Below are 27,338 nucleotides of genomic sequence, written 5' to 3' on the forward strand. Positions count from 1 at the left end.
CTCCATGTTCTTTCTAATACTTGATATTGTGTGTGTTGTTGGAGATGATTTATAAGAAGTAATGAGATGGAAAGTTGAAGTGGTGGTTGTGAAGAGGGATCATTAAAATGGAGGTGGTTTTTTTGTTGTTGTTGTTTGAGACAGAGTTTCATTCTTGTTGCCCAGGCTGGAGTGCAATGGCGCAGTGCGGCTCACTGCAACCTCCCCCTCCCGGGTTCAAGCAGTTCTCCTGCCTCAACCTCCCGAGTAGCTGGGATTACAGGCGTGCACCACCACGCCCAGCTAATTTTGTATTTTTAGTAGAGACAGGGTTTCTCCATGTTGGTCCGGCTGATCTCGAACTCCTGACTTCAGGTGATCCGCCCACCTCAGCCTCCTGAAGTGCTGGGATACAGGCATGAGCCACTTCGCCCAGCCTGTTTGTTTTTTTGTTTGTTTGTTTTGTTTTGTTTTTGTTTTTTAATTGGCATAGTGGGACATACCTAAAATGGAAATTTAAGGGAACATGCCATAATGGTAATAAAAGGCATAAGGTTTGACTACAAGGGTGAGTGTGTGTAGTAAGTGGTATTCTTGAGAATTAGACAAGTTGGTTAAGGAAGTAAAAAAATAGCCCAGGATATTTAGAGAATCAAATACATAGACATTGAAATCACTAAGAACTGTGACAAAAAGTAGTGTTTAAAATAGTGAAAGTGAGTCAGGAGCTAAAAGCATCAAGATATAAGGGCCAGTCTTCTGGAGATTAGTATATGACTGCATTGATGAAGGTTAGTAGGTTGTATAGTCTGACAAAGATACATGTGTTCTCATGCATCTATGAGAACATAAGCTATATATTCTTATAGATATAAAGCAGTTTTGTTAATGATTGACCATGTGTTTCAGAGGTCATAGTGGAAGAATTTTAGGAGAAGGAGCAGACATGGCAAGTGAGGTAAGAAGAGAGAATATAAAGAGCTATGTGTGTGGTGATCAGAGTCCGAGTCATGAATGAAGCCTTCTGAAGGCTGGGCCTGTTGAGGTGGTAGACACAAACTGGGGAAAATAATTTAATGAGGTTAATCCTGCTGGTCTGAAGGCAGAGAGTAATCGTGAAGCTCTGGCTGTTATAATATGAAGGAGAGGTATGAATCTTGGCCTGGAAAATGTAGAACTCTGGGACCTCTACCTCATTCCTGGTAATAGTGTTATGAAACCGTTCTTTCTGTTTTCTAGAGGTCATCCCTTCTCAACCAGAAAATTAAGAACTAATGAGCTAGGGCATTTATTGTAGGTGATAGATTAACTTCTATACACCTAGAGTGGTCTTTGCTATCAATGTCTTTGGGAGAATGGGGAAAATAGTCCCTCAAATCATTTTTTGTAGGGCTTAATTATGCCACAGAACCCTGGTTGAGACTGTTCTGGATACCAATCTCAGATTGGTTTTATATGTGCACATTTCTACTAATTTATGATGTGCCTTTTTAATGTATTTATTTGAATGAATACAAATTCTCATTTTTAATGTAGGCAAATGTGACCATCTTTTTTATGGTTTATGTTTTTTATGTCTTATTTAAGATATACTATCCTTTCCCCAAGATTATAAATATATTGTCCTATATTTCCTCCTGAAAGTTTGAAACATTTTGCCTTTTGTATTTAAAGTTCTTTCTTTGTCTAGATTTATTTTCTGTATAATGGTACAAGGTAGGAATCTGCTTTTTTTTTTCTCAAGGAAGATCAGTTGTCTCAACATCATTTATTAAACAGTTCATCCTTTCAGTAGTGATCCACAGTGCCAGCTCTGTCACAGATCAGATTTTCAGATATGCATAGGACACTTTTTGTGTTCTTTATTGTTTCATTTGACTGCCACAAATATGCCAAAATCAAATTGTCCTAATTATTTTAGTTTTTTAGTAACTGCAGATATCTGGTAGAACACAGTCATCTCCCTGCTCCCCACATCCCACCGTGTTCTTCTTCAACAGTATCTTGGCTCTCTGCTTTTCCCCCATTAAATTTAAAAATCACTGGTCAAAGTCCAGGGAAACCTGACTGGGATTTTGATTAGAATTGCATTGATCCTATAGAACAATTTGATGGAAAACTGACATCTTTACATTACTTAGTCTTTTTCATGTTTGTCTTAATTCTTCCAAAAGATGTCACTGTGTTACTGGCAATTTATGTGGGAATATGAGATGTCAGTGTATGCCTGTTTGTCAAGATGAGAATAATTTTTTATTGTATTTCTAAAAAATAGGTACTTGAAAATTCAGTCAGTGCTGTGTATTTATGCGTATCTGAAAGTTCGGCTATAAAAAGTGTGTGTCTTTAAAATAAAGGAGCATTTTCCTTATGAGAACAATTGTGGATTTAGGGATGAGGGTCAAAGTTCTTTTGTACCCAGCTCAGAAGCAGTATAGCAAAATAGTTAAGCAAGCTTATGTGGGTGAATTCACTTATATGCATGGGCAGCCATAAGAGGCAGTAAACAAAGTGGATACGAGCTTGGAGCTTGTGTCTCGGGATCCACACTTTCTGTGTTGAAATTCTTGTCCCACCTCTTATTACAAAATACTTCTGGTGGTCAGGTTGTTTTTTTTTTTTTTTTTTTTCTGTAAGATGAGGTGAGTAATATTACTTATTTCTTTGAGTGATTGTGAAGGATAAATAAGTTAATACACATAAAGCATTTGATCATTAATTATCATCCACTATAGAAGGAAGATTGGTGAGGTAGTTGAGATCATGACTTCAACAGTTGTGTATGTTCAGCTTTCCTATGTCTTTCCTCTCAACATCCCCTCTACTTCTTCCTCATTTTTGGTTAGTATATTTGTCAGCCGAGTATTAGAACATCGTATAATAGTGAAGAGTATGGGCTTTGGAGTCCGGTTAACCTGGACTAAAATCCTAGCTTTACCCTTTCTTGGTATAGTAAGACAAATTAATCTCTAGCCTTCAGTTTTCTTACCTGTAAACTAATAATAATAATAGTTAATGTTATAGTTTACAGTTGTTGTGAGAGCTAAATAAAACCTGATGAGCATAGTTTCTTGCACGTTTCAAATTTTATTTTTTGTCATCATCATTATTATTATTATCATCTGTATTCTTATCTGTAAAATTGGGATGATACAACCTGCTTGGTAATACTGTTGGAGGACTAAATCAAATAATGTATGTAAAATGCTTAGTATGATGGCTGAAACAGAGTATATGTCCAATAAGTGGTACTGTAAATATGTCCAATAAGTGGTACTGTAAGTGTAGTTTTTCATTTCTGTTTTACATACTATATACTAATATAGATTGATGATTAAAAATAGTGTTTCAACCTTATATGCTATAAGTAGAAATAGCTTTTTACTTCTATATAGCCTAAGACTTTTCCTTTTTGTATCAGTGGTGCTTGTTTAAAAACAATAGTCTTCTAAGTCTGACATACACGATTTTGTCATTACTTTCTACTCTTAGCCCACTCTTATTTACTGTGTGAGTCAGTTGCTTTTTTCCTTTATTTTCATTATATCTGATATTCTGTGATATATATCTTTTAGTTTTTAATGCTAGAATCTTTTAGTTTTTATCTTTATGTTTTTTATTAACATTTATTTATCCCCTGCTGACAGTCATGCAGTAGATTAAAACAAACTTCTATTACCAGGAAAAGTTCATTAAACTTCAGGCTCTTAACCTTAAGGTTATATATGATCCTTTTATACAAGTGTTGTCTAAGTCAAATGGTTCTTTTTAATTGTATTATTTTTAAGCAACTTTTGTTTTATTGTTTTTAGAAGAAAACAATTGATAGCCAAAAAACAAGAAATGGTCTTTGATCAATCTGTCTCATTCTACTGCTCTTTATTTTCAGAGTGGAAGACAACACACTACCTTTTCAGCAGAATCAAGTCGAAGCCTTTTGATCTGTCTACTTTGGGTTCTCAAAAATGCAGATGAAACAGTTCTACAGAAGTGGTTTACAGATCTCTCAGTCTTGCAGCTAAACCGGCTATTAGATCTGCTTTATCTCTGTGTGTCTTGCTTTGAGTATAAAGTAAGTGGTCATTGTACCATTGCAAAGAACAAGAAAGGAGAAACATAATGTGGAAAAAATAGAAGAAAATTTCCTCAATACCTCTTCTCTTCTAATGTTTACATTTTAGGGGAAAAAAGTGTTTGAACGAATGAATAGCTTGACCTTTAAGAAATCAAAAGACATGAGAGCAAAGCTTGAAGAAGCTATTCTTGGGAGCATAGGTGCCAGACAAGAAATGGTACGCCGAAGCCGAGGACAGCTCGGTACGTACACAATAGCTTCTCCTCCTGGTGAGAATTTCTTCAATTTCCTTGAGTTATATATTGTAATGATCATTGTTGCTAGTCTTCAGTGTCAATCCAATGCTTTTTAAAAAGTGTTTTAAGTGTAACTGTGAATTAACTTGAATAAGCATTTCTCTGCAGTAATACAAGTTAGAATTCTGATTTAAAGTGAGTCACCATACCCCCCAGTTTTCTCTAGAAAGTCTTCTCTAGAAAGTCCTTATGTGATTAATAGCATCCATCCTCCCTTTTTAAATAGACTTTATTTTTGTAGACCAGTTTTAAGTTCACAGCAAAACTGAGCAAAGATAGAGAGATTTCCCATATACCCCTTAGTATGCATAGCCTCCCCCGTTATTAACATCCCCCATCAGAGTAGTGCATTTGTTGTAACTGGTGAACCTACATTAACACATCATCACCCAGAGTCCATAGTTTACATTAGGGATCATTCTATGTAACATCTATTTTTACTTTTTTTTTTTTTAATTGAGACAGATTCTCACTCTGTCACCCAAGCTGGAGTGCAGTCATGTGATCGTGGCTTACTGCAGCATTGACCTCCCTCGCCCAAGCAATTTTTATACCTTCATCCCCCAATACACACCTACCCTGGTAGCTGGGACTACAGGTGTGTGCCACCATGCCCAAGTAATTTTTTTTTTTTTTTTTTTTTTTTTAGAAACAGGGTCTCACTGTATTGCCCAGGCTAGTCTTGAATTCCTGAGCTCAAGTGATCCTCCTACCTTGGCCTCTCACGGTGCTGTGAGCCACCATGTCTGGCCTGTTTTTACTCTTTATTTGCAAAATGAATTAATATGCCCTGTATATAAGGCAAAAATATTGCCCATCAAACTCAAATATCAGTGAGACAAAACAGTTTAGTAGCATTTGAGACTGGTTTTCTAATCCCAGGTCTACTACCCATTAGCCAAATAACCTTGGCCAAGTCACTTAATCTCCCCATCTTCTTTTTCCTTATAAATTTGTGATTGTTTTCAGAATTTAAAAGATAGTGTAACTAACTGATCTTATCATCTTTATAGTAACCATATATGCAGAAACGTTTTGTAAATTCTAAAGTGACATACAGACAATACTGTTGCTAAGAGTTTCTTAAGGCCAAGGCCATGGGTTGGTCATCTGTGTAGATGATACATGCCAGCAGCACAATGTGTATTTGTTGACTTAAAATATGAATGTAAGTGTGAATGGATTTTTAATTGTTTTCTGACAGTTCATTAGCATAATAATCATCTATTTAAGTATCATTTATATACTATGTTTTGTAATAATGAAAAGGCACAGTCTTTGCCTTTAAAAAAATTAATAGAGCACCATTTTTTCACTTTAGTTATATACAATTTATGGTGTACTTTTGGGTTTTCATTCATTGTATATAGAAACCCTCTGAAAAAGTATAAAAATCAACTTTTACTGAGATCATTTAATTATTACCAAAACCTAATGAATAATTATAGTCATCTTTTAGATTAAGAAAATAAAACACAGAGAAGTAAATAACTTTGCCTAAGATCATAAACAAAGACAGAACCAGGACTTTTTTATTTCTAATTTAGCATTCTTTCTATTATACCACAGCCCTGAGGTTTGTTTTTGGGGAGAATGGAACTATTAACAATATACTTGTTACATTTTTTAACCTGTGGCCTCAGGAAATCTTATCATTGTTTGAATATAAGAATTGAAGTCTTCTTGTCTTATAATTCTTGTAATTCTTACTTGTTTTGTAATTCTTATTTACATTTCTACATTTAAGCTAGGTCAATAATAGACATTGGCTTATTAGGTCTACTAATAGACATTCTTTTCTTTTTCTTAACTTTCAGTTCTAAGACATTATTAACTATTGAGAGTTTCGTGGGAAAAATGTAAATGATAGAATATTATAGTTAATTTTGCTAACTATCTTAATATAGGCATATCTTTTTTTTTCCATAAATTTCTTAAAGACACGGATTTCAAAATTTAAAAAAGGGAAAGAGATAAGGAAAAAAAGGAAAGGAAAGGGAAAGAAATTAGAAGAAATAGAGCCGTGTCCTTTATTGTACAGGAAATGATTCTTATTTCTCAGTATTTTTTGTATTTCTTTAATTGACGTATGTATAGTTGTATTCTTTTGTATTTGTTTTTCAGTATTTTTAAAAATTTGAACTCTGAACTTTTACTTTCATTATTCTTCCATCCTCTCAACCAATTTAAAGTCTTATCTTTTTCAAAAACAAGCAGTTTTGTAGTTGAAAGTTTGAAATTATGAATGAGTCCATTGTTTAAATGTATATTTGTATATTCTCCACATTCTCAATGCTGTCCGGACTTCTAATGGATTCGTATGAATCATTTCTATTGCTGCCACCCCTTAAAGGAACCCATACATGCAGTCTGCCTTCAAACCTAGAAACCACTTTATCAGCCTAGACATAACATGCTGGACAAAGTACATATCATTTCTGTTCTTAAGGAGCTTATATGCTTGTGGTCCTAAGTGTTACGGAAAGGAACAAAGCAAAAGAAAAGGAAAAGGAGGTATTGGAGAGTGGGAGCCCTTTCTAAGGAGGCGATAAATGAAAATTTGTGAGAAGAACAATTAGGAAAAAGGAACAACAACCATTGCACAGGTTGTAAGTCAGAAGCATAGTCAGCATATATACTGATAGATTTGCAAGGATAACAGAAAGCGGTAAGCAAGAGGAAGAATGGTAGGAAATAAAGTCATATCATATAAGGCCGTATAAGCCATGGTTAAGATTTTAAGAAAATCAATGTTAGAACATTTGCTTATTTAAATGGGTATTGTTTTAAAAAAAAAAAGATACTGCATATAGCAAGTACATTTCTTCTGAAATTATGTGAAAATTTTTAATAAAAAGCACCATTGTCAGGTTTTTCCACTTGTACTGAGGATAAAATGGCTTGCGCAAATTATTGTTGTATGATATTTCTTACATGATTGCAAGTATACATATATGTGGCCCAACTGAAATAACATTTGAAAATTGGTTTTGAAATTTATTTGACAGAGAGAAGCCCATCTGGAAGTGCCTTTGGAAGTCAAGAAAATTTGAGGTGGAGAAAAGATATGACTCACTGGCGTCAAAACACAGAGAAGCTTGACAAGTAATAGAGCTTTCTATTTTATGTTACTGATGGGTGGTTGAATTTTAAAATGCAAGAGGAAGATGATAACTTTTACTTTATATTTATATTTAGTATTTACATTTAATAAATATATTGTCTTAGAGAACAAAATATTTAATTTAAAAATTTTAGATTTAAAAAGATTTGGAGGAAGAACTTCTCATGTGGTATAGTAAGGCAAAATGTTATATTTTAAACTGTTTTCTCTAAAACATCCTCTTGGAAAATGCATTCAGCAACTATTCTTTTTAACATATATTAGGTGTCACATTGAACTAATATTTCAAATATTACAAAGAATCAAAAACCTGACATTTGTCCTTATGGAGCTTGTAATATAATTCAAGAAAGACAAAACAATACAGGTCTTCTGTTGCTAGCATGAAGGCAGACTTGATACATTGACTGATCCTACTGCCATAAATACCTACAATGCACTTACATGAGTCTTCTCACTGCCCAAGTGGCTGCAGGTAAACTTGCCTGGCTTGAGATTTGGCACTGAGTCAAGGGGCTAAAATTTTTTTTTTTTTGAGAATTTATAATTATAAGTTAGCCCGCAAGTAGCTTCACTGGCCCATAAAACTTTGAGAATGGAGTGACGGACTCATTTCAGGTTTGCCTAGCACCCTCCCAGTTACAGCACTGATTGTCCCACATCCCAGGGAGCCCCTTAGTCCTGTCCTAAGGCAAACCAAGATGATTGATTACCTTACCTGAGAACCATCATCAGCCCAAGCCTCAGAAGATTCTCACAAGTAAACTTTCACAATATTTTCTCACAGACAGTAAAATCATAAAACAGAGGAAACAAGTGAGAGCCAGCAGAGAAACAAGTTTCAGTACCATATGTATGAGAGCTTGAAATAATCAGATATTGAATGTAATATAAATATATTAAAATTCTTAACCTTGGAATGTGTGCTTTCCTTTCCTTTTCTCTGTCTGTCCAAATCTATTTCTCTGATGGTTTTTCTACATGTGTTATTTTTTAGAAATCACAGAGTAGCCAGGTGCTATACTATCAGTATAGTGCTTTATTTCTGCATTTGTAGAACGTGTTCTCTTGGCTTATCTTGCTGTGTTTTGAGGGAGACTTTTTTGGTGTTCTCCTGATTCTTTTTGTTTAAACCATCTTATGTTTCTTTATAAAATGTCACTGGAAATTTTAAGTTTGAACATTAAATATTTTATTTTCCAGTTTAATTTTGATAATTGTATTCTTTTTTTTTTTTTTTTTGAGACAAAGTCTCACTCTGTCACTCAGGCCAAAGTGCAGTGGCACGATCATGACTCACTGCAGCCTTGACCTCCTGGGCTTAGGTGAGCCTCCCACCTCAGCCTCCCAAGTAGCTGGGACTACAGCTGTGCACTACCACGCCCAGATAATTTTTGTATTTTTTTGTAGAGACAGGGTTTTGCCATGTTGTGCAGGCTGGTCTCTTAACTCCTGGTGTCAAGGATCCCCTACCTCAGCCTCTCAAAGTGCTTTTATTCTTAAATTCAATTTGTAAAATGTAAACTAATGAAGTATTCTCCTTAGTGGTAATAATAAAGATTCACAGACTTACAGATCTAAAAACTTAGAAAAGTTAGTGTTTAATATGGCCTTGTACTTTATGTGTTATTTTGTCTACTTTGGTGTAATATATGGTGTCTGTATATCTATTATTGCTAAAACAAAAATCTCAGCTATATTCATCAATCATGTATAATTATCCTTACATTTTTATTTGTATTAAATGATATTTTTATAAATATTAGTATTTAAGTAAACCACTTTATTGCATCAAACTGTTCTTTTTTTTTCTAGCTTGAGTTATAATTGACAAAACTGTGTATATTTACAGCATATAACATGATCTTTTAATATATGTGTACAATTGTGAAATGATTACCACAGGCAAGCTAACTAGCATATTTGTCACCTCACATCCTTTTTTCCCAAAATTTGTTTTGTTTCCAGTGAGTGATTCCATCTAGTCTCACTGAAGAGTTAAATTATCATCTGAGCATATTTATATAAAAAAATTGGGGGAAAATTAGATGAAACCTTAGACAAAATAAGTACATTTATCCTGAATACAGACATTGGAAATATTTGAAATAGTAAGATGAATACTAAATATTTGAATGTTGTTTTCCATGAAGCAGTCCTAAATACAAGCCCACATAGCACCACCTAGTGTCGGTGTCACTTAGAATAAAACTGTCTGCTGCATGTTTGAAAGTTAAAACATAAACATTTATGCTTTTAGTGGCATTACGCTTCTGTAATGGGGTGAGAAAATGTGTATTGTCATGGTAAACAAAAAAGCCACGTAAATGTGTAAACTATTGCCTTTTTTCTTATTTTCTTGTAATTTTTTATCAAATATTGAAAATGGTTTGAAATTTTTTATTTCTATGCATCCTTAAGTCTTTTCAGAATTGTGGTTTTCAAAACGATAAATATGATTTCTTACAATATTTTGTATTAGATCAAGAGCAGAGATTGAACACGAAGCACTGATTGATGGAAACCTGGCTACAGAAGCAAACCTAATCATTTTAGATACATTAGAGATTGTTGTTCAGGTAAGAATGCAAAGAAGAGAAATTTAAAATACAGATTTGGTAAATTGAGGTTGGAGGGAAAAGTATTTACTGTGAGCCATAAAATTACATTTTATTAAATATTAGTAGTTCCAAAAAGTTTTGTTCCAAGCATTCTGAGATTCTCTGTAATTATAAATTCCCATAGCTTCAACTGTTTCTTCATGGAGGATGATTATGAAATCTTTATCTCTTTGTCTTTCCCCTTGATGGCCTAGTCTTGCATTTCCAAATATCCTCTGAGTATTAATAGTTGGATGTTCTGCCATCAGGTGAGATTCAACATGCATGTATAGCTATAGCTACATATAGATACACTGGGTTTATGCAGTATCCTCTGTATACCACAGCAATGTTTCAGGCTCTATCTATAATCATCATGTTGGGTCCTAACAGTAGCCCTCTGGGCAGTATTATCCTGTAGTAACAATGTGATAGCTGACATTCATTTAGTTTTTTCTGTGTTAAACATTGTCCTAAGCACTTTACAAATATTAACTCCTTTGATCCTTCTAAGAAACTCATGGCATTGAAACTGTCAGTATCCTCATCTGGTAGATGAGAACACTTAGGCACAAAGATGTTAAATAACTGCCCATAATGACGCAGCTAGTATGTAGAAGAGCCAGGATTCAAATCAGTTAGCCAGATCTTTCAGATGTTTTAGTAAATATATCTCTCACCTATCTATTCCTTCCATTCCTTTTCTACTACCACTACTCTGCCAGGTTCATATTTCAGTGCTATTACAATGGCCACCTACTTCATGATAACTCACTCTGTATTCTTCCCACCATCCATTCTGTACATTTTCGTGAGACTTTTCCTTTAAAAGTATTTTATGGCTGGGCCTGGTGGCTTACGCCTGTAATCCCAGCAATTTGGGAAGCTGAAGTGGGTGGAGGGAACTCCTTCAAGTCAGGAGTTCAAGACCAGCCTAGTCAACATGGCAAAACTCTGACTCTACTCTATTTTATTTATTTATTTATTTATTTATTTTTGAGATGGAGTTTTGCTCTTGTTGCCCAGGCTGGAGTGCAGTGGCGCAATCTCAGCTCACCACAACCTCCGCCTCCCGGGTTCAAGTGATTCTCTTGCCTCAGCCTCCCAAGTAGCTGGGATTACAGGCATGCGCCACCACGCCCAGCTAATTTTGTATTTTTAGTAGAGACGGTTTCTCCATGTTGGTCAGGCTGGTCTTGAACTCCTGACCTCAGATGATCCACCCACCTCAGCCTCCCAACGTGTGAGGATTACAGGCGTGAGCCACTGCACCCAGCCAACCCTGACTCTACTAAAAATAAAAAAATTAGCCGGGTGTGGTGGCACGCACCTGTAATCCTAGCTACTCAGGAGGCTGAGGCACAAGAATTGCTTGAAGCCAGGCGGCGGAGGTTGCAGTGAGCCAAGATCAAGCCACTGCACTTCAGCCTGGGTGACAGAGTGAGACTCCATCTCAAAAACAAAAAAAAGATTTTCTCAGTCATTTTCCTGACTAAAGTTTTAAAAATAGAAAAAATATAGTAAGTCCAAGATACCTAATCCCAAGATGGTTGCTTGAGCTGCAGCCATCATGTCTGTATTTCATTCAGTGAAAAGAAACAGCAGGGACAGAGTACATTTCTTTTTTTAAGGGCATGACTCAGAAGATGAAACTTCTCTTTTGTTCACCTCTCTCTGTAGCCAGATTCAAAGTCTTCAGCTAAAATTCTGGATTTCAATTATTAAAGAAGAAAAGAATGTTGTGTACCACCAACATTTTTTGCTCTAGGCACCACTCTATTTTTCAGCTTTATCTCTAGTTATTTTCTACATGAACCTCAAGTCAATTCAAATTTACTTACTAATTTTCCTAAAACACACCTTACAATTTCTTGCCATTGTATCTTACTCCTCTTTTTTCTCATTTAAATTATATTTATTCTTTTCCCCCTTTTCTTATTCAAATCCTGCTTAGCTCCTTCTTGAAGCCATCCTAGATCTTATGTTTTCATTTTTTTATCTTTTAAAACTTTATTTATACATATAGGGAGGCCTTTATACATAGGGAGGCCTGTAACCTCCCTAACTAGATTGCACGTACATCTCTATTTTATTTGTTTATTTTTAAATTGCAGACCGTTTCTGTAACGGAATCCAAAGAGAGCGTTCTTGGTGGAGTGCTAAAAGTGCTACTACACAGCATGGCCTGTAACCAAAGTGCAGTGTATCTACAACACTGTTTTGCTACACAGAGAGCCTTGGTTTCAAAGGTAGGTTATTTTGTACCTGCAGTGTTGTCAGACTTTGTTTTCTTTATTAACATTGTCTAAGATCATTTGACACATTCATTGGTTAATATATGTAGTAATATATTAATGAATATGTGTAGTTAAAATTTAAATAATAACCTAAGACCCTTGATTCTTCTTTGCCTCTCTACTGCTGCCTGTCTTTTGGAATTTTTCATTTATTCGAATCACCTTTAACCAGTTCTGGTTTAAAAAACAGTAACTTGGATGTGGAGAAGGGCCTGAAATTAATAGCCAATCTTAAATATGGGGCTTCTCTTGTTTTCTCTTCACTTGGTTCTGTTTTTTTAAAAAACTCAATTTATAAAGAATTCAATATATAAACAATTCAACCCACTGAAATTATTTTATGATGAATGGAAAAGAAGGTATGTGTTTGTTCAACTGCTTTAAATGTTTACTTCTTATATTTGTTTTCCCTTAGAAATATGTATATTCTTAAATTTTGAAAGTAGCTGTTTCATTTTAATCATCCTAGAAGATGGAATGCAGAGATCTTGATGAAAATAACTTATGTATTATTTTGTAATAAATATAGAATTTATATATGTTGATTACTAAGTGTTTCATGCACATTCTGATAGAACCTTCACAACAATCCCTTGTAGATATAGTATTAGGCCTATTTTGTGGATGAGAAAACTTGTCCAAGGTCCCACTACTAGTAAGTAAGTGGAATAATCAGCATTCGAACCCAGTTTGACTCTGTGTCTCACACTATTAACCATTAGCTAATATTGTGCTAACCATTCTTTTAATTTCTGGGCTATACTAACAAATCTCCAGTTCAGGTTATATTAACATATCTCAGGAACTTTTACTGTAAAAATTCAGTAGTGGTTTGTTGTTGTTGTTTTACAGTTTCCTGAACTCTTATTTGAAGAAGAGACAGAGCAGTGTGCTGATTTATGCCTCCGGCTTCTCCGACACTGTAGCAGTAGCATCGGTACTATACGGTCACACGCCAGTGCCTCCCTTTACCTACTAATGAGGCAAAACTTTGAGATTGGGAATGTAAGTATTTTTATCATGAAAATTCTCTGTATTCATAATGAAATATAACTTCTGATACTTATTAAATCAGTTTTTGGGAGAGCATGGAGTTTTTTGTATATTTTAAGTCTAATCATAGGCTATCTTGATATTTCTCATTCTGTATATATCTTACAAAAATCCAAATCTCCAATTGTGTGCATATCATATGTACGTATGTATGTATGTATGTATGTATGTATATTAATACAGACTTAGAATATAAATGTACATTGAGCAGTTTTAAATTTTAATTGTCCTTAAGTAAAAAGAAATACAAGTTTAAGTATCTTGGCTTGATATTTTGCAATTACATGTCACAGCCTTTGAAGAATTCCATTTTTTCATTTGTCTTTTATTATATGTTATATTCATGTGTTATATTTTTTCTTTTTGAGTCAAATATTTAGTTCATTTATTTTTGCTTATGTAAGTATTTAAGGCCTTGAATTTTCCTTTAAGTGCTATTTTTGGCATCTCCTTGGTTCTGATATTTAGTAACCTTGTCATTTGTGTTTGTATTTTCTTTTTAACCCAAAGAGTTGACTAGCCTTTTTTTTTTTTTTTTTTTTTTTTTGAGACAGAGTCTCGCTCAGTCGCCCAGGCTGGAGTGCAGTGGCGCAATCTTGGCTCACTGCAAGCTCCGCCTCCCAGGTTCACGCCATTCTCCTGCCTCAAGCCTCCCAAGTAGCTGGGATTACAGGTGCCCGCCACAACGCCCGGCTAATTTTTTGTACTTTTGGTAGAGATGGGGTTTCACCATGTTAGCCAGGATGGTCTCAATCTCCTGACCTCGTGATCCACCTGCCTCAGCCTCCCAAAGTGCTGGGATTACAGGCGTGAGCCACCGCGCCTGGCTACTAGCCTTTTTGTTTCAAAGTTTTGGCTGGTTCCAGTGGCTCACACGTGTAATCCCAACACTTTGGGTGGCCGAGGAAGGAAGATTGCTTGAGGCCTGGAGTTTGAGACCAGCCTGGGTAACATAGTAAAACCCTATCTCTACAAAAAAATAAATAATACTAGCTGGGCTTGGTGGCCTGTGCCTGTGGTCCCAGCTACTCAGGAGGCTGAGATGGGAGGATCCCTTTAAGCCCAGGAGTGTCAGGTTGCAGTGAGCTATGAACACACCACTGTACTTCAGCCTTAGTGACAGAGTGAGATCCTGTCTCAAAAAAAAAAAAGTTTTTTTATGTTAATTTTCAGCCTTATTACATTGTGATTGTACAATGTATATTCTGTTTCTCCCTTTCTTTACTGTGGATCTGTGTATTTGTGTGTCTAAATATAATCCATTTTTATGAGTGTTCTACAAAAAAATCTTTAAAAAGGAAGTAGTTCTGTTTTCAGAATATTGAGTTAAACATACACTAGACAAATACACCTTATTAATTACATTATTCTGTCTCTCCATATCCTTGTTTTTGTTCCACTTGGAGAAGTAAAGCCTATAACTGTGTTTGTCTGTTTCTCCTTTAGCTTTTATTTGGTGTACTAATACTTATAACTACTATATCTTCTTAAGAGTTTTTCTCCTTTGGAATTTAAAAGAACTCGTCTTGGTTTTATTTAAAATCTTTATTCTATTTTATTTTTTGGCCTGAATTTCATCTCTTATGGTATTAAGATTTTGACCTCTGCTTTCTTTTTAATTTGAACTTACTTTAATTGCCTTTGCCTGTTCTTTAATTTTCACTTTATTTTAGATGTGCCTCTCATATACAACATAAAAGTTGAGTTTTGCTTTGTGATCCAACCCTCTAATTGAATTAAACCTTTCATACTTGTTATTATATTACATATGTCCTGGAATTCTATTTTATTATTTTGTTATGCCTTTCCCTCTTGCCTCCCCTTTAAAAAAAATTGTGTTGGTTGTTTTCATCTTACACTATATGGTTTGTTTACCTTGTTTTGGGGATGTAGTGTTTATCATATTTAGCAAAATTTCTGGTTTTGCTCTAATGGTTGCCTTTATAGTTATGTAATACCCCTAGTACTCTATTTCTTTAGATCATGCATTCTCAGACAGGGCAGTAATTACCACCAAGGGAGTTAAAACTGGTTTTTGTGGAGGATGAGAAAAATCTTAGCTTATGGTCCTCCAAAGCTCAACACTACCCAACAACATGGCATTCCTTAGTATTTATTTCTCTCATTGGTCTTATTGGATATCACATGAGCAGCATTGACATTAAGTTCATGGAAGATAAACAAAAAACAACATGTATGCGAAATTGGGCTTATAAAACTGGAGAATAGATGACTGTGATTGGGAGACTTTTAATCAATTGCTTGATCTCAGTCATATGGCAAGAGGTTGCTTCCATTGGCTGCCTTGTGGATATTGTTTATGTTTGGTTCTCAGTGCATTCGTGTGTGACTTGGGCTTTGAAAATTAAGCCCAAGAAAAAACTTTCCAATTTATTACTTCATTCTACAAAAGTTATTCAACCCATTTTTAATCATGTCATTTGCTGAAAATAAAAAAGTCAACAATATATGAATGAGTATCTAGTAGCCAGAACTTATTTCCTTCTATCAAGCAAATAGTGAAAGTTCACTGAAATAATTTTTAAGAAATTAATTTTTAATTCCTTTCTTTTGCTGGATAAATAGCAGTTTTGAATGGTTTAAAAAATTGATTACATTGCTGCTTTTGTTTTGTAGTTATATAAGTTGCTAATTTATTTGTGTAATTTTATACATTATATAGTTTATTTCAGCTAAAAGATTATATTAAAAGTTTTTCAGAAAACCAGCCTATAAACATAAGCTAAATGTAAATCATTTTCAGATTTTTAACTTAAAATTTTTATCTAGTCATTCATAACCTTGCATCAAGTAAAAAGAGTAAGCTTTATATTTACTTTCTTATGTGTATATAAATCCAGAAATACATAGAGTGCATAAACAGATATATACATCTCTGATATTAAAATATCATAGGGATATAATTAGAAAAAATGTTCAAAAAGATTTATTAGGGGGACAATAATGAAAAAAAATGGAGAAACTCTACTTGAGACAAGTATCTATTAAGTCCCTTTAATGAACAGTGATAAAATTGCTGATTTTCTTTTCTCTCCTCTACCCTATCATTCTTTGTACCTCAGTATTTCAAAAAGGTATCTTTTTTACTGTTTACATTTGTATTGCTGAGTCTGCATGTACTTCACTTGATTTAATTGCCACCTTCAAATAATGTTATTTGTTTTATGTCTACTGTAGATAGTTAAGTACTTCTTTCCATCTCCTTTCTTACCCTCCTAGTGTTTTTCTTAGCTGTAACATTTCAGTCTTAGTCCGTAGTCTTAGTTGTAAAATGAAATATTGCTTACCACCAGTTTTTTGGGGCTGTAATTATCTTTTATTTAGCTAAATATTGTTCTCATCAAGGTTCTTAGGAGTAATATTCTCCAAGTGTCTTTTTGTTTGTTTTAGTAGAGACAGGAACTCACTTTGTTGCCCAGTCTGGTCTTGAACTCGTAGGCTCAGGCAGTCCTCCCTGCATGGCCTTCCGAAGTGCTGGGACTGCGGGTGTGAGCCACCTCGCCCTGCCCACCCCACTCACCCCCCCCCCTTTTAAAAATAGAGACGGCGTTTCCTCCTCTCACCCAGGCTAGACTGCAGTGGCATCATGGTACTTCACTGTAGTCCAGAACTCTTGGGCTCAAGCTGTCCTCCCACCTTGTCCACCCAGAGTGTTGGGATTACAGGCAGTAACCATTGCACCCGGCCAGTTTTCCAAGTTCTTGATTGTTTAAAGTTGTCTGTACTTGTAGGACAGCAAGGGTGGTTATGAAATCTTTGCCTTATACTTTGAATAATAATAAGCACAAGAAAAATCAGCAAAACTTACCAGATAAAGAAAACCTCATAGAAAAAAAAAGGTACTTCAAGCTACCAATGACTTTCTTCACGGAATTGGAAAAAATGACTTTAAAGTTCATATGGAACCAAAAAAGAGCGTGCATCGCCAAGTCAATCCTAAGCCAAAAGAACAAAGCTGGAGGCATCACGCTACCTGACTTCAAACTGTACTACAAGGCTACAGTAACCAAAACAGCATGGTACTGGTACCACAACAGAGACATAGATCAATGGAACAGAACAGAGCCCTCAGAAATAATGCCGCATATCTACAACTATCTGATCTTCGACAAACTTGACAAAAACAAGAAATGGGGAAAGGATTCCCTATTTAATAAATGGTGCTGGGAAAACTGGCTAGCCATATGTAGAAAGCTGAAACTGGATCCCTTCCTTACATCTTATACAAAAATTAATTCAAGATGGATTAAAGACTTAAATGTTAGACCTAAAACCATTAAAACCCTAGAAGAAAACCTAGGCAATACCATTCAGGACATAGGCGTGGGCAAGGACTTCATGTCTAAAACACCAAAAGCAATGGCAACAAAAGCCAAAATTGACAAATGGGATCTAATTAAACTAAAGAGCTTCTGCACAGCAAAAGAAACTACCACCAGAGTGAACAGGCAACCTACAGAATGGGAGAAAATTTTTGCAACCTACTCATCTGACAAAGGGGTAATATCCAGAATCTACAATGAACTCAAACAAATTTACAAGAAAAAAACAAACAACCCCATCAAAAAGTGGGCGAAGGACATGAACAGACACTTCTCAAAAGAAGACATTTATGCAGCCAAAAAACACATGAAAAAATGCTCATCATCACTGGCCATCAGAAAAATGCAAATAAAAACCACAGTGAGATACCATCTCACACCAGTTAGAATGGCCATCATTAAAAAGTCAGGAAACAACAGGTGCTGGAGAGGATGTGGAGAAATAGGAACACTTTTACACTGTTGGTGGGACTGTAAACTAGTTCAACCATTGTGGAAGTCAGTGTGGCGATTCCTCAGGGATCTCGAACTAGAAATACCATTTGACCCAGCCATCCCATTACTGGGTATATACCCAAAGGACTATAAATCATGCTGCTATAAAGACACATGCACACGTATGTTTATTGTGGCACTATTCACAATAGCAAAGAGTTGGAACCAACCCAAATGTCCAACAACGATAGACTGGATTAAGAAAATGTGGCACATATACACCATGGAATACTATGCAGCCATAAAAAATGATGAGTTCATGTCCTTTGTAGGGACATGGATGAAACTGGAAACCATCATTCTCTGTAAACTATCGCAAGGACAAAAAACCGAACACCGCATGTTCTCACTCATAGGTGGGAATTGAACAATGAGAACTCATGGACACAGGAAGGGGAACATCACACTCCAGGGACTGTTGAGGGGTGGGGCAAGGGGGGAGGGACAGCATTAGGAGATATACCTAATGCTAAATGACGAGTTAATGGGTGCAGCAAAACAACATGGCACATGGATACATATGTATCAAACCTGCACATTGTGCACATATACTCTAAAACCTAAAGTATAATAATAAAGAAAAAGAAAAAAGGGTACTTGAGTACCATTGTCTTCTGACATTAAATATTGTTGTAGATATATTGAAAGGTATTTTTCTCCGTTTTAAATAACGTTTTTTCCCCCAGCTGCTCATGAGATTTTCTTTATATTTACAATTAAATGACTTTTCTAGAATATTTGTCTTAGTATTGACTGATTTGTGTTGTTTCTCAGGCATGTAATGTGTACTTTTAGTTCATTTATTTCAGAAAATTTTCTTGAATATAAAATTAAATGCTTGTTTTGTTCCTGTGTTTGGTTGGGGTTTCTGTGCTGGGTATCATTATACATATGTTGGATCTTTTACTTTACCTATCATTTTGTCTTCTCCTTTTTAACACTTTTAAAATTTTACCTTCATTTCTGTTTTTTTCTTACTTTTCCAAGTAAAAAAAATTTCTTTTGCCAGCTCACATGTAATTGATTATATGTTATTGTTTTCTGATTTTTGCCGTCTTTCCTTGAGTTCTTGTATTTCTGCCTTTTTTTTCTAAAGATAATGTCTTCATAAATTTTGTATAATTTAAATCAAAATATTTCGTTAGACTTTTCATCTGTTTTATGACATCATTTGTCTATTAAGTGTTCTTTATCTAGTGAGTTTCGCTGCTCTTCCTTACCTTTTTACTACTCAACATAGGATGAGCTGGGTTATCTTGGCCTAAGCATTTATAGGGAGTTGCTTCAGGAATGTGTTTTGGCTGGGATTTTGCTATTGCAGGCACATCTTGCCTAACTGCCTAAACTTTCTGGATGATCCATCTCTGTCCAATTTTACCAGATTTTTAGCTCATTTTTTTTTCAAAACAGTTTTATAACTTCAAGATGAGTTTCTTACATATATATATATTTATTTTTTAGAGACAGGGTCTTGCTCTGTTACCCAGGCTGGAGTGCAGTGGTGCAGTCATAGCTCATTGCAGCCTCAAAACTCCTGGGCTAAAGGGATCCTCCCACCTCAGCCTCCCAAGTAGCTGGGGCTGTAGGCACACACCACCATGCCATGCCTGGCTAACTTTTTTTTTTTCTTGTAGAAACAGGATCTCTCTCGGTTGCCTGGGCTGGTCTTGAAATCCTTGCCTCAAGCAGCTCTCCTGTCTTGGCCTCCCAAAGTGCTGGAATTTCAGATGTGAGCTACTATCACACCTGGCCAAGTTTCTTACTTAGAGGAAATATTTGTTTCCCTCTTTAGTTCTAAAATCTGTGCCCTAGGATTCCTCACTCTTTGCTTTCCTTTCCTTGCCTTATGTTGGAACAGCTTCCTAACTTAGCTTGTGTTGGCAACCTCTCATTTTTCTAATAAATGAATTATATCTGACTCCTCATTTTGATAAATACAGTTTGTGGGGTTTTTTTTCTATTCATCTTTTATTTTTACATGAAATCCAGAAGTAGGAAATTGCTATCTTATACTGTCCTTTTTTTACTGGAAGCGAAGTCCTCTGTCTTAACCCAGAATAGAAGAATATGGTTACTTTATTGATTTTACTTTGTTTATGAAATAAAGTCTCTAAAATTTGACCACACTCAGTTTTCTTGATACATGTTTCTGTTATTTTGGAAAAGCTTTATATAAAAGAAGAAAGGGCAATTTATAGTATTAGTATCAGGCAGTGTTTCTAAAAAGGAATAGGTGGCTGGACGCAGTGGCTCATGCCTGTAATCCCAGCACTTTGGGAAGCCGAGGCGGGTGGATCACCTGAGGTCAGGAGTTCGAGACCAGCCTGGCCAACATGGTGAAACCTCGTCTCTACTAAAAATATAAAAATTAGCCACGTGTGGTGGTGGGTGCCTGTAATCCCACCTACTTGGGAGGCTGAGGCAGGAGAATTGCTTGAACCTGGAAGGCAGAGATTGTGGTGAACCAAGATCACGCCACTTCACTCCAGCCTGGGTGACAGAGTAAGACTCTGTCTCAAAAAAAAAAAAAAGAAATGGGTAATTTAAAACTGGCAGTGATATATATGTTTATTCAACAGATGCAGTATTATGTCTGTATATTGTACAACGTAGTAAAGTATGGAACTGTGTCCTGGCTGCTTTGGTAGGCATTGGGCAGACATAGATAAAAGGACAATTTTTTTTTTTTCAAGTAGCTTGGCACCTAGTGGGAGAAGAGGATGAGAAAGTCATGTTCATTTATTAATAGATGAATCTAGTTCAGATGGTTTTGTGAGTGTTACATAAATTAATATTAAGTAAAACAGCAATAGATGGCACTAAGCAAATGCTGAATAAGTACTCGGTGTTGTTAACATAATGCGAGATAAGCACAGGGTACTTCATTAGCACATAGAAAAATAGCTTATGATTCAGGGATGGGTTTTCAGAAAGAAGAGATGTTTGAAGTAAGGATGAAGAATTACCCAATCAGATGGCTAAATAGATAGAGCTTTTTAGGTAAAGATAGTGACACATACATAATTAGAAAGGCATGGAGATGAAAGAAGAAAATGGGCAAACACAAAGACAATTTTTTAGCACTTTTTTTTAAATTTTGGGAGATGAGGTCTTACTCTGTTGCCCAGACTAAAGTGCAGTGGCACAGCTTTGAACTCCTTTGCTCAAGGGATCCTTCCACCTCAGCCTCCCAAGTAGCTGGGACTACACACATGTACCACTACATCTAGCTAATTAAAAAAAAAAAAAAATTCGTAGACATGCCAGTCACAAACTTTGGGCCTCAGTGAACCTCCTGTCTTGGCCTCCCAAACTGCTGGGATTACAGATGTAAGCCACCATGCCCAGACCTTTTTTTTTAAAGCACTTTTTGATGGTTATGGCTGGAAGAAAGAGTAAGAGATAAAGGTGTAATTGAAAAGGCCTAGCCAACTATGAATTATTTTATCACTATACTCTCAGTGCCTACTATGTAGTGTGACATATTTACTGAGTTGAATTCTTGAATTTTATCCTCAAGACTTTGGACAGCTGCCTTAGGAGCATTTTAAGGAGAGGAGGAACATGTTCAGATTTGCATTTTACAAAAAGTTCCCTGGTGCTAGGTCAAGGTTAGACTGAGAGATATGAAAGAAAAAGGCGTGAAGATTGATTAGGAAGTTATTACAGTAATCCAAATAAGAAATGGTGAGGGTATAAAATAAAGCAAAGCCATTTGGAATGGAGAAAGGATATATTGGAACACATTAGGAGATGGTGTGGATTTGGATTTATGGTGTGAAAAATGAGAGGGGAGAATGAGTAGGGGGCGACCCTTAAATTTTTGGCATGACTACAAGAATAGTATCACTTTTTTAGATAATCAATAGGGAGAGAAGGTATTTTAGACATGTTGACTTTGTGGTATCTATGAGACATCCAGATGGTGCTATCTCGTAAAATATAATAGCCTGGAGTTCTACAGACAAATATCAGCTGGAGACAGAAACGTGTATATACTGGTTGAAGCAAAGACATGGATGAGGTGCTTTAGAGTATGTTAAGTAAGAAAAGGTTTTTGACAGAATCTTTGGGAATAGTGGTATTTAGGAAGAACAACCAAGGAATAAAATAGAAAGAGTCACAAAAGAATAGGAAGACCAGGATAAAGCGGTGCCACTGAAGATAAGGTAGAAGATTTTCAAGGAGAAAGTATTTTAAATATACAAAGATATGAAGTAGAATATTGACCAAAAAATATTGGATTTGACAATTGATATATTATCACCAATAATCTCTTAAGAGTGATTTCATGGTAGAAAATGGTGGAGCAGAAATGAATTTACACTAAAAAAAGGAAGAATGTAAGTTATAAACTGTTAAAAGCATCACTCCAAAAGATTCTACCTTATATTACTTTATGCATGATGTCTGTTAAATTACTTTCATCATAGTATGGATGTCATGAAATGGACTAGAATTTAAATACTCCATCTACCATTTAAGAATTTTATATTGTCAGTCAAGCTGTTTAACCTCATCTGTAAAATGTTATATTAATAACATATGCCCATAATAAATAAATGTAAAGACATAAGCAGAATTTCTAATTCCACCCTTATCACATGGCTTCTTAAAATCCTGTTTTGTAGCACATTATTCGCAACAAAATTCTAAGTTTTACAACCTTTCTAAAATAAGATTTCGATACACATATTTTATTACTTTAAAAAATATTTTGCTTAGAATAGTATTTTTTCACTAAATATACTTTTCTTTTAGCAAGGAAAAATAGACTTTTTAAAGCTTTTCCATATTAAGTATTGACCGGACAATTTCTCTGTTACAGAACTTTGCCAGGGTTAAAATGCAGGTAACAATGTCACTATCCTCCTTGGTGGGCACATCTCAGAATTTTAATGAAGAATTCTTAAGACGTTCTCTAAAGACTATATTGACATATGCTGAAGAAGATCTGGAATTGAGGGAAACAACATTTCCTGATCAGGTCAGAAATGCTACTTTCTAGATCATTAATTGAAATAGGCTTGTTAAATAGGCACTTTCCAAATTGTTAAATCAAAAGTTGGTTTTTGCTGGAGGATCATTTATTTCATTTTCAATCCACACATCATGTGCCATAGATAGAACTGAATCTCTTTGTTTTATTAAGCTACCCTTCTTTTTGGAAATAATTAATTCTGTGGTGTTTAATTCTGTGCACTTAAGTAGAATAGCAGACTTGGACAGTACGGACAAAGCTTTATGACGAAACGTTCCTACTTATTAATCAAACAATAATATGCCTTAAAAACTAAAGTTTCTACAAACTACCTTTTAATAAGATCAGAAATATAGGAGAGAATTTTCCTTTTGTATTCTCGTATTTCCCATATCCCTCTGCTTTATTTCTACTTACAGTTCTGCTTATTTCCAGGTGAAAGAACAAAAATATACATAGTCTGCTGAGGAATTTATATAAAGTTTACTACCCTTCACTTACCATATCCCCACATACCTATACTGTACAGAATCGTATCAATATCCTACAACTTGTTTTGAAATCTTTAGATATTTATCTGAAATATCTCTGAAACTAATTTGGTGATTATGGATGAATGACAATTCAAGAATGTTTTTCATATAATTCTCTGCTGCAGGTCCAGGATCTGGTTTTCAATCTCCATATGATTCTTTCTGATACTGTGAAAATGAAGGAACACCAGGAGGATCCTGAAATGTTGATTGATCTAATGTACAGGTAGCATTTATTTGATTCATTTATGCTTTGTATAAGGGACTTAGTAAGACATACAGTAAGCATTAGATGAAAAAAATAAACACACAGAAAGGATTTGTGATTTTTCTTTATTTACATTCTTTATTGTTTTTATTTTTATTTTTTACTTTTTTGTAGAGATGGGGTTTCACCGTATTGCCCAGGCTGGTCTTGAACTCCTGGGCTCAAGAGATCCACCTGTCTTGGCCTCCCAAAGTTCTGGGATTACAGACATGAGCCACCCCACCTGGCCTTGAGTGATTTTTCTAATGGTAGATTGAAAGTCCAAATGCACTTTTTCCAGGCGGCATCTTTGGATCTTCTGTGTCTCTCCTTTTAAGAACAATGCAAATGTACTTATTGATTATCAAAAAGAAGAGGATTTTTTAAAATATTCATAACACACATTTAACACCTTGGTGTCCTGGGCCCCAGAGTTCCTTTGAAGGCCCATACCAATATTTTCAATGTAAAACTCAGTCTTTTCAGAAGAAAATACAGTATATGAATGTTTTACCATAACATTAATTACCTGATTTTCAATACAATTATGACTAAACAATGATATTTCTAAGGGCACATTTTGAAAACTCCATAATTCGTATTGTATTAACACCTTAATAGATACAATAGTAAAACTTAAGCATTTTTCTCTGTCATATGACCCTCTGTTCCTACAGTTTTAGGGTTCATTAAAAGCACAAATAAAACAATTTAATCTCTTTGAAATAAAGTAATAAAAGTACCTTTTAGAAGTTTTCTTTTTCCCTTGCGTATAAAACTTCTCTATGTTTCTGTAATGAACACATAAATTTCCATACTTTTTCCCTTAACTGGTTATTTCCTTAAAAGTCAGATTTTAATATGGCGTATTTCCCCCCCACTGATATTATGCATTCCATAGGCCACAGTTATTTCTCTAAGCCTGCATAGCGACATTTTCATACTACTTTAAAACTAAGTAGGTTGTGCACAGTATCAGAAACCTTTCTAGGTAAACTCTGAGCGAGCTATCTAAACTCCCTCCCAGCTTGGGAAGCATATACTAATGGAGAAGAATTTCTGTTCTAATTAGAATTGCCAAGGGTTACCAGACCTCTCCAGACCTGCGATTGACCTGGTTGCAGAACATGGCTGGCAAGCACTCAGAACGAAGCAATCATGCTGAAGCTGCACAGTGTCTAGTCCACTCAGCAGCACTTGTTGCTGAATACTTGAGCATGCTGGAGGACCGGAAATATCTTCCTGTAGGATGTGTAACATTTCAGGTAGGAATCTTCCAGATGTACATTAAATCAAGGTATGTCTTTTTTTTTATTTTAACTTTTTCTCACTGGTATTTAGATTTTTTTAGTTTGTAAGGAAAGCTTAAAGACTTAAGCCAATGCTTCACAAGGTAAATTAACATTTCACTGTGATTGTCATTAATACATTTTTCAGGAGTACTTCTTGTTGATTCCACAGTTTCTTACCTCTGAATTATCAGCACTATGCTTATTTATTCTCTTTGTCTTTACTGCCTTGTAATCTGTTACATACTTTAACGTCTGTGGAAATGTATTACTGAGAATCAGAATTCAGTAGGAATTCTTAATTGGCTTTTACTTCACATAGCAGATATACCAACATTCTCTATTCCTTACATAAAATATTAGTATATTTTATGACTAATACCATGACTCACAGATGAGTTTGCCCTCTAGTAGGGTACATAGTTCTGACCCACTAGTTGAATTCTTTGCTTACCAAGAGTCAGTTATGCTTTGCTTTTCTTCAAAACCTGTTAATGGTAGGTTTGAGATATTATAAAATTTAGTTAAATGTTATATCTTCTGATGAAATCAGAATGCAAAAAGAAAGTTATCGTTTCTCTGAAAACAAAGTTGAATGTTTTACAAAGACTCGGGAAAGGTGAATCTCCAAAACAATTGCTGTTGAATTAACTGTGGGCCAAATAGATTGGGGGAGGGGAAACTCCTAAAATTCTAGAATAATTTGATAATCTTTCAAGTTTTCACTCAAAGGAAACCAAAACTTGAAATCTTTAAAAAGAATGTTGCCTTATGGGTATTTACCCAAAAGAGATTCCGTGGAAATCTGATCTGGAAGCCCATACACACAAAGAAAAGGCCTTAGATCTATTTCAGAAGTTGATAAATGAGTGTACATCTACTGTAAATGTTTAGGTTAAAATAAAATAAGGTATGTATGTATCATTTCTTTTTTAGAAATAATGGCTGATTCCAATCTCATTGAATAAGAGGGCTTTTATTATACCTGACTTTTTTCATTAACTCCGTGTACATTAGATAAGTCAAGAGACCATTTTTGTACCCTTTTTCCTTTACAGAGTTTTGAAAAGATCAATTAAATAAGAAAGACTATTGATGTCTCCTTAGATGTCTTACGTTATTTTACAATTTCCTTTAGCCCATAATTTTTCTTAATTTTCTTTCATACAACTTTTTATTAAGAGAAAAGTTATCTAGCAATGGTGTTTTCATTTTATTATCATCTTCAAAATACAGAAAGTTTTTAGAGATTCATCTTTTACCTTTATATCACTCTCCTTTTTTTAACCTAACCTGATAGTTACAGTTCATCTTCAGTTATTTCTTTTTATACATTTTTATGCTAGAAAATTCTGTTTCAAAAACCTTTTCAATGTATTTTTTCCCTAGAATATTTCATCTAATGTTTTAGAAGAATCTGCGGTCTCAGATGATGTGGTATCTCCAGATGAAGAAGGTATCTGCTCTGGAAAATACTTTACTGAATCAGGACTTGTGGGATTACTGGAACAAGCAGCTGCTTCTTTCTCTATGGTAGACGACTCTTGTTAATTCTTTTTCCACAGTTTCATACCTCGAATTATCAATGACATGTGTATTTATTCTCTCTGGCTTACGACCCTACTTTTCTTTAAAGATAATTTATTCTGGACCCGGTATGGTGGCTCATGCCTGTAATCCCAGCACTTTGGGAGGCCAGGACGGGAGGATTGCTTGAATCCAGGAGTTCAAGACCAGCATAGTGAGATACCATCTCTACAAAAAATTAAAAATTCACCAGGCATGGTGGCTCATGCCTGTGGTCCCAGCTGTTTGAGAGGCTGAGGTGGAAGGATTGCTTGAGCCCAAGAGGTTGAGGCTGCAGTGAGCCATGATCATGCTGCTGCACTCCAGCCTGGACAACAGAGTAAAACCCTGTCTCCAAAAAAAAAAAAAAAAAATTATTTTTTATTTCAAGTCCCCTAAAAACTATCTAGGAACAGATTTTCTTTCTAGATTCATTATTGGCTTACTCCTTTTCATCTTA

General features: G+C 35.1%; 1 protein-coding gene across 9 annotated transcripts in view; it reads left to right on the forward strand.

The window, feature by feature from the left end:
- Positions 1 to 27,338, forward strand: part of DOCK7 (dedicator of cytokinesis 7) — a 235,837-nt gene that overhangs the window by 171,819 nt on the left and 36,680 nt on the right. For 6 of the 9 annotated variants that reach the window (XM_032136373.2, XM_058430387.1, XM_032136376.2 and 3 more), the window contains 10 exons: positions 3,869 to 4,051; positions 4,161 to 4,296; positions 7,359 to 7,455; positions 9,957 to 10,053; positions 12,189 to 12,323; positions 13,224 to 13,376; positions 23,091 to 23,249; positions 23,902 to 24,002; positions 25,096 to 25,288; positions 26,702 to 26,845. In XM_032136373.2, the coding sequence (XP_031992264.1) occupies positions 3,869 to 4,051; positions 4,161 to 4,296; positions 7,359 to 7,455; positions 9,957 to 10,053; positions 12,189 to 12,323; positions 13,224 to 13,376; positions 23,091 to 23,249; positions 23,902 to 24,002; positions 25,096 to 25,288; positions 26,702 to 26,845 (1,398 nt within the window). Of the gene's footprint in view, positions 1 to 3,868; positions 4,052 to 4,160; positions 4,324 to 7,358; positions 7,456 to 9,956; positions 10,054 to 12,188; positions 12,324 to 13,223; positions 13,377 to 23,090; positions 23,250 to 23,901; positions 24,003 to 25,095; positions 25,289 to 26,701; positions 26,846 to 27,338 lie in introns of all 9 variants that reach the window. The other 3 variants (XM_032136374.2, XM_032136378.2, XM_032136379.2) reach the window with 1 other exon arrangement.

Source organism: Hylobates moloch, unplaced genomic scaffold (genome assembly GCF_009828535.3).
Source record: "Hylobates moloch isolate HMO894 unplaced genomic scaffold, HMol_V3 SCAFFOLD_18, whole genome shotgun sequence".
NCBI classification, from domain to species: Eukaryota; Metazoa; Chordata; class Mammalia; order Primates; family Hylobatidae; genus Hylobates; species Hylobates moloch.